We start from the raw sequence: 8,241 nt of genomic DNA, 5'->3' as shown, positions 1-8,241 counted from the left end.
GGACAACATGACAGCATGAGCTCAGCCACCAGGCCCCACAGGGACTTCCACCTCAGCACTGAAGTCTTCTATCAGCAAAAAAATTACACACAAAAGGCACCTTTTTCTCTGGAAAAGTCACCCAACTAAACAACTAAACCAGCATCCAGCTTCTTGCCAATAATATTCCTGTTTTCCCTCCCTCTCAACTCCCGTGGTAAATACATATTTGAAGAAGCCAGGATGGTGTGGGAGGCAGTTCCTGCACTGACAACTCTCCGTTCCTGTTCCCCTTCAGACCAAGGATGCTGAATGCTCTGTGCTGAGTCAGGATAACTGCAATGCAGCACAATAGGAATCCCTCAAGGAGCTGCAGCCAACGCTGGAGGCTCCGGCTGCTCCAGCCTTCAACCCATCAGCACTGGGTGTCCTGCTTTGCAGTCTGCCTTGGAGCAAAGTGCTGCAGCTGTGCTTCAGTTCTCACAGTGCTCCGATGGAAACCCTCCTCATCTCCTGCCCCAGCTGCTCTTGGTTCCGGCCAAGGGACTCAGAGTAAGTGACACTAAGGAACTGAGCTGCATCCACTGGGATAAAGCAGCTTGGAAGGGCAGAGATCAGACATGGTAAAAACTGAGCATTGGGAGGGGGAGTTCTGGTCACCTGTGAAGCTCCTTGGCAGGATTTCAAGGCCAGGCTTGACGAAGCTTCAAGGAGATTGCCAGGATTGAGGGGATTCCCAGGATCAGCCCAGGCTCAACACAGAGGGGTGAGTGCTCCCCTCAGCTGCTTTTCAGCCATTTGCTTCCCTTCTTCCCCAGCTGAACTAACCCAGGATAATGCCAGGGTCCCCAAGCTGCTTCATCCTCAGAGCCCAAAGCTGGGGTAAGATGTTGCAAGTCTGGGATCCCAGTGCGGGGGCACTTCCACATAGCACTCGCTTCAGAGAGCTTTAAACAGCTCCAAGCTGGGGGAAAATATTCCTCTTTTGAACCACAAACTATTCCTGGCAACTGCTCAGCTAAGAAAGAGCTATAAAAAGTCAAACTCATTCACAACATAAAATGTAGTTCTGCGTCATCGTTGCTACAGGCTGGAAAATGCCCGCAGGGGTCACTCTTGTTGACTTCCCTAAGCAACATCTGCTTAAAAAAACCTCCTGCAGTCAGCATGACTGCTCCAAGCCCAGCTCTTGGCTGACTGAGTATGCAGTCAGGTGTGGGGACAGCTCTGGGGCTCAGGGGGACATGGCTGGGTTGACCCAAGAGACATGAGCTTCACCCTTGCCATAAATCCCAGCACAGACAGTCTGCATCTCGCTGGCACACAGCCTCACTGTGGCTCAGGGGGGCAGGAGGGTGGCTGGGGGTGTGTGATCAAAGAATCACAGAATGGTTTGGGTTGGAAGGGATCTTAAAGATCATCTTGTTCCAATGCCTTGCCATGGGCAGGGATGCCAATGTGTGGAAAAGCACATGGGAAAAACAGGCAAGGGTAAGCAGGGTCAGATACTACGATCTGGGTCTCCCAACACCACCTCGAAGTGAGATTAGGAAAGGACTCTGGTGACAGAGAGTTGTATGATAAAATAACTTCTTTGGTTTCTTTCTTTAGAAAACATCTTTCACGCGTGGTATAAAAACAGGTAGTTAAGAAATAAATTTCAAGCCAGCTGTACCAGTGTGTTTGGAGCATTCTCTCCCTCCCTGTGCCTCAGCAGCAAACTCCCTTCTCAAACAGAAGCATGACAACAAAATGCAAGCAAATCCTCAGTGGGAAATACTGTTAAGTGACTAAAACCCCCAAAACCCCCAAACTTACACAGTTTAAAACAAAGCCAAACAGTTTTCTATAAATGCGACCAGGTTCTTCCCCAGAAATAATGGCCCTGGATGCAGGTTTTTCTTCTGATAAAATATTGACCCTTCCTGAGGGCTGGAAAATCGGTGAACTCCCAGGAGCTGCCCTGGCTGCTGGCACAGGGATGCTGCTGCTCACACATTCTATCCCATCCCATCCCATCCCATCCCATCCCATCCCATCCCATCCCATCCCATCCCATCCCATCAGCAGTGACACAGGTGCCATGGCACGGTGCAACTTCATCGCTCATTTCTCATGCTGCTTTTCAAGTTACGTTTGGAAAGATGAATAAATTAATGAAGCCTCAGAAGATAAAAACCAAAACAAAGAGCACCCAAAAAGTCCAGTTTGTCCTCTCAGGGCAGCCGGAAGCGCTTGCGGACCTTCTCCTCGATAGAGTGGAGCTTGACCAGGCGCAGCGCGACCAGCAGCTCCTTGGTGACTTCGGAGTGCTCCTCCTTCTTGTGAGTGAGGAAAGCCCGGAATTTCTCCTGGATGGCTGCCCTGGTCCATGGTACCTGCTTCTTCGGTGAGCGCTCCAGGATCTGCTGCAGACGCTTCAGCTTCTTGATGGGGATGTTCTGATACACCACGAAGTCTATCATGGCTTGTTCGCAGTCGTCGTCTTCTGCGGCTGGTGGGGGAAAACAGCTCGGAGGTTAAAGGGACACAGGAGAGCAGGGCACAGCCCTTCCATGGCTCCCTGTGGGACATCTGCCCAGGGAGGTGGTGAATGCCCTGGGCCTGGAAGTGTTCAAGGCCAGGTTAGATGGGCCTTGGAATAACCTGGTCTGGTGGAAGGGCAAACTTCCCATCAGTGACACACCCTATGCGGGGCAGTTGGAAAACAACATGTGAAAGTTCTGAAGAAAGTCAATATACGTATTCCATGCTCCTCCCCATCAGGGAATAGAGGAAAAGCCCAGACAAATCTGAAGTAGTTGCAGTAAGTATTTACACATTATTTTTCCTGAAAGTTTCTGTTTTCCCACACAGATTTGTAAATCTTGTAACAGGACCCGCCCTAAGCACAGCCCCAATCAGGCGCTGGGATGGGACAGATAGAGCCCTAGCTGGGCTGGAAGCTGCTGGAGTGCATCCAGCAGAAGGAATGAAAACAGAAAGAATTTTAAAGAGGCCAAGGCCAAAGGATTACTCAACCTGGGAGAGATAAGCCCAGTTTCATGCCATTGCAAACTGGGAATGGTTTCACTGTTACAGTGGGGTGAGTTGGGCTCCACTGCTCAGGCTCTGCCTCTCTGGCAGGCTCGGGTTGATGATGAGCAGGTGCCCGTGTGTATCCTGAGAGGAATCATGATAAACTGGAGTTAAAAAAACCCTTCAGCTCTCACTGCTGGGGCCTTGTCTCTCTATAAATATCTGCAAGGGGCTGGTCTGGCTGCGGGGGCCGGTGCCTGACGCATGTGCTGCTGACACTGCTCTGACCTGACTGTCCTCCACCCCCGGGACCGCTCCCCACTGGTGACGGAGCTTTCCATTCTCGGTGTTGGGATCATGCTCCTGGCAGGGAGCTCACGGTGTGAGTCAGGCTTTGTAAGGAGTAGTGTCTGGGCTGATGGTGCCAGAAGATGAAAAGGCAAGAGCTGCAAGGGGGGAAGTCTCCACGTTCTCTCACCACAGAGGAGAATCTTTTAGAGTCATGGGACGTCCTGAATTGGAAGGGATCCACAAGCTTCATTGAGTCCAAGTCCTGGCCCTGCACAGACCACTCAAAAACCCTACAACATGCCTGAGAGCTTTGGCCAACTCTGTCAGGCTTGGTGCCATGCCACTTCCCTGGGGAGCCTGTTCCAGTGACTGACCACTCTGTGGGGGAGTTTTATTGAAACTTTTCTACAAAGCTTCATCCTGATGGAAAAATGACATTTTTTCACACCAGAACAACCTCCCCTGGATGTGGTGAAGTCCCCATCACTGGAGATTTCCAGGACATGACACTGGATAATCTCATCCAGGCTCATTTTCCCATGAAAGGTTGGACGAGATGAATTATCAAAGTCCATCCCAGCCTGGGCTGTTCTATGGCTTTATGACTGATTATATTTTTGGAAGTTAAGGGTGCAGGTTCACTGCCACCTAGATCAGTCACATGGAATTTGTTTCCCATGTCTGGATCCTCAGGGTAGAGCAGGTGGTTCCAAACAGCTTCCAGACTCACCTCAACTGGCATCAGGCCCTTGGGATGTTTTTTCAGTCCCTTTCTCACCCGCTAACTTGGAGAGGAAGTGTGTTACAAAGCACCCTTGGAACAGAGCCTTTTGCTCTGCCCTGCACCTTTCCCCTGTTCTTTTGCCAAGAAAGGTTGAACCAGATGGTCCTTGAGGTCCCTTCCAACTCGGGATTCTGAGATTCTCTGATCTGATCTGTGCCCACTGGCTGTTCGTGCCCAACCTTCTGCCTGTGCCACGGCTCAGCACTATGTCTGCACCATCACGGTGACGTGGTTGACACCACGTCTCCACTTTTACACCTGACAGGTCAAAATCCACCCTACACTCAACTCCCATGAACCTTGGGTTCTGCTCCACTCAACCTGCACGAGACCAGGCTGTGGCTGCAATAAAAGCTTCCGGAAAACAGGTGAAGAAAAGAAAAGGGAGCTCAGGAGCCATGCCAGCAGCCAAGCTGGCTACCTCAGCTGCAAAAACTATGCCTTGTCCCGGCACTCCCAGTTGTCCCTGCTAAGATCCAGCAGCATTTCACTCTTTGTTCTCGCTGAGCAGTGGCTGTTGCTGGAGCCCAGCACCCTGTTCTTGCTCTATGGGACTGACACTGGAAGAAGATGAAGGGAGACAGACTATTTTATCCATAATTATTATTAATTATGGACCACTCCATGCTTTTACAAGCCATTTCACCTAATTTTGCATCTAAGTAGGAGAAAGTCACCAGGAAGTTTGCCCTCGTCCTGGCAGCATCAGGGTCCTGGCATGCTGTGCCCATGGCTCACCTGGTCCCTGTGTGGTGTTGCCTCTCTCCAGTCTGCAGGACATGCAGAGGGTGTCATGGTACTTGTTGCCCTGCACGTTGGTGACCTTCCCCTGCTGCTCACAGTCCTGGTGTGGCTGGCATGGATTGGTGCTGGAGTTGGAGGAGAAGAAGCCGTGGGGACAGTCGTGGCACTGGGTGTCCTCAAAGGGGGTACCTGTTCATGGGGAGACAATGGGACCATCAGGTGACAAGCTTGCACAGGAGCAGAGGCAGGAGCTGGGGATGATGCCAGACATCATTTGAGCATGAGGGTGATGTTTTGGAAATGATCCCTGCCTGCAGCTCCCCTGGGAATTGGATGTCCTCATGTAGGGCAAACAGCAGTGCTTCCCCCAGCCTTCTCCCAAACCTGTGCTGGTAAATTGTCAGCAGCCCCCAGACATGAAAGGACAACAAGAGGACATCTCATCTGCTATGAAAAAGCCACCACCTGAGTAGAAGTCACCTGCCAGGCTCATGGCTGAGCTGCCAAGCCAGCCCTTCGCTTCCTAGAGCCTTTCTTCCCAGAGGCTCCCGAGCAAGTGAAAGTAAAAGTTTCTGTGGAGGTGAAAGGTCAGCTGTCCTCAGCTGCACTGTCACTGCTCCCCCTGGCTCCAGGCCACCGCTTTTGTTGTGTCATGGGCATGATGCCACACAGGCAGGATTGCACAAAGTCTCTTGCCTGGGAGCAGAGGGAAGGGCTCTGGGGGCAGGAGATTGTCCACCCCTTTCACCTCCTCTTCACAAACCAGATTACAAGCAGTTTCTGCCTTGTTGCACTCCACTTCAGGCTGTTGCTTTGGCTTTCCCAGAAGTGTGCTCTTTCAGGTCCTTCCCAACCCAAACCATTCTAGGATTCTAAGGCCCAGCCATAACCCCAACATCTGAGCCACTATTTGCAAATGGGAAATTCCAAAGAAGCCAGTTTGCATGGGGGGACCACACACACAGATCAAAGCCCTCATCCAATCCAAACACCAGCAAGCTCTGCCCACAGCCCCCAGGCCATACCTTCCCCATCCAAACACCAGCACCGGCAGCCCCAGGGCTCTGCCCACCACGCTGGACACTCAGTCCTTGCTGTGGTGTTCGGGTGGCTGGGCTGGGGCACAGTCCTCCCCACACAAGAATCCATTTGCAAAAAGTAAATAATAATAACAAAAAAACCAGCTTCTCCTCAAATACCCAGCTTGCCTGCATGGCTCCTCTGTCCTAAAGCCAACCCTCCAGACAAACTTCATGTTTAATTTCAGAGCGCTTCCCTGTAATGCTTGGAGATCTTTTTCCCCCTTTGCCATGTTACTGCATTTTGTTGTGTCCTATAGAAAATTAGACCCCAAACCTCAATCATAAACATCATCTGAAGACAACAGGTATTTTTCCCTCTGGCTGGTGAGCCCGGAGCTCTTCCATGCTACACATAGAAGGACTTCAAAAGCCTCCATGCTTCAAAAGCCTCCATATTTCAAAAGACTCTGCTCTTCAAAGTATGAAGCAAGTTGCTGCTGGGTTTGCTGGTGCTGCCCACACTGGTTTTCTGTCCCCTGCTGTGGTTTCCAGGCAGAGCCTGGTCCTCAGTAATTGACGAGTTAACACACATTTGGAGCAACTAAAGGACCAGAGAAATCTGTAGCAGGGAAACAACAGGAAAATTCCCTGAAATATCTTGGGATTTGGGGCAGAGGAGCCATGCATCACACAAGGAGATGGAGCCTCAGACTCATGAATCAAAACAAGGCTGGTTTTGTGGATTTAGAACCTGGCTGTACGGCCATTGTGTGTTTTCAACTCAGCCACTCCAAATTGCTCAATGAAAACCCACAAAACCCAGCCCCAGAGCTACACACATTCACCAGCCCTGCCCTTACGTCCTCAGCTGCCTTTTTCAGTCCAGATTCCCAGCTCCTGGGCTGCCCATGCAAGGAGAAGGGAGCTGATGGAGGATCAGGAGCAGCTTGGACCTTTCCACCTGCCTGTGGAAGAGGGTCAGCAGCTGCTCTAGGGATGGACAAGTCACAGCCTGGCTCTGTTCAGGTGAGGCAGGTAACTGGGATTGACACATCCCATCTAAGTGTGGTGCTGGGGTTTTCAAAAGCTTTCAAAGTGATAGCTGGAGAAAAACCCAACCAAATTCCTCCTCGGATAAGAAGCAGGAGCGTGCCAGCAAGGATGGCACTGTGCCAATGAGCTAAAAGGGAGTAGGTCAGGTTATGGGCAAGCACTGTATTTGGCTGCTGTATTTCTCCTCGATTTCTAGCTCCAGCAGAGATTTTGGGGCATGACAAGAGCCTTGTGAGGATGCACAGCGCCCGTCTGGGTACTTACCTGGCTTCACAATACCAGAGCCTGGCGGGCACTCGGAGTGCCTGATGCAGAACTCCATGTTCGAGTAGTAGCCCTGCTGGCACTGGCAGGCACGGTTGTGTGTGGCATTGCACTGCTGCACCTCCACCTGCTTCTCCCCGCAGATGACGTTGCAGTACCGGCACTTCTCCAGGTAGTTCCAGTACCGAGTGTAGTGCAAATCCGGGCAGGGCTCGCACACCGTGGCTCTGTCCCTGGAGCAGTGCTGTGCCACGAAGGTCCCCGGCGGGCACTGCTGGCACGTGATCCTCTCGCTCGTCACAGCATCCTTCCACTGGTACGTGGGTTGGGCATCGCAGGCCAGCTCAGCCAGCAAAAGGAGGAGAGGGGGAAACATCCACTACAGCAAAGACAGCGCAAAGAGCCCTGAGCTCATCCTCTGGCAGAGGCGGGAGCAGCAAACCCGGCTGCTGCTGTTACAGAACTTGTTATTGTTGATAGCACAAGAAATTGTTCTCCCTCCCGATGCTGTCCCAAGCCCCAGGAGCCGCTGCCCTCCTTTGCCATCCCAGGTGACAGAGCACCCTTCCCAAACCCATTTGTGATGCCTTCACAACCCAGTTTCCCTCATTCAGGACTTGAAGCAGCTCCAGCACGTTCTCCTCCTTCACCACCATTTGCAGTAAGAGACACCTTTGCAAATCAAGAAGCAGAAGGGAGTTTTCCAGACTAGCAGATACAGAGCATGCTCCCTAGGATCTCTGACGCTCTTTGGAAAAACAGATGCTCAGCACAGGACTGAATCCCAAAGTTTGTTTATCCACCCTTTCCTTTCCAGAGCACGCGTGCCCAGCCTGACAAGCAGAAGGTTCATTACCTTGGATGGATGCCTCAAACTCGGCACGTGGCAGGATGGCATCGCACCGAGGGCTTCCGAGAGCCGCGATCAGGAATCTGGGGAGACAGAGAGAATTCCTCAGAGGCTGCTGCTGGCTGGGCCGGAGCTCCTGCAGCAGCAGGTTCAACCCAGCCGGCCAGCGTCAAAACAGACGGAGATGGGGCAGGGCTAATAGGGAAAGGGCGGTAGGCAAAGACAGGGGTTGCTCG

General features: G+C 51.9%; 1 protein-coding gene across 1 annotated transcript in view; it reads right to left on the bottom strand.

Annotated features, from left to right (window-relative positions):
- Positions 1-2,066: 2,066 nt before the first annotated feature.
- Positions 2,067-8,241, bottom strand: part of TNFRSF6B (TNF receptor superfamily member 6b) — a 6,969-nt gene continuing 794 nt past the window's right edge. The window contains exons 2-5 of the mRNA XM_008634363.2: positions 8,012-8,088; positions 7,156-7,534; positions 4,811-5,005; positions 2,067-2,473 (exon numbers count right to left, since the gene is read on the bottom strand). Coding sequence (XP_008632585.1) covers positions 2,196-2,473; positions 4,811-5,005; positions 7,156-7,534; positions 8,012-8,053 — 894 coding nt within the window. The 5' untranslated portion in view covers positions 8,054-8,088 and the 3' untranslated portion in view covers positions 2,067-2,195. The remainder of the gene's footprint in view (positions 2,474-4,810; positions 5,006-7,155; positions 7,535-8,011; positions 8,089-8,241) is intronic.

The sequence above is a fragment of the Corvus brachyrhynchos genome, unplaced genomic scaffold (assembly GCF_000691975.1).
Source record: "Corvus brachyrhynchos isolate BGI_N302 unplaced genomic scaffold, ASM69197v1 scaffold10, whole genome shotgun sequence".
Classification (NCBI taxonomy): Eukaryota; Metazoa; Chordata; class Aves; order Passeriformes; family Corvidae; genus Corvus; species Corvus brachyrhynchos.
This window is presented reverse-complemented; position numbering and strand designations above follow the sequence as displayed.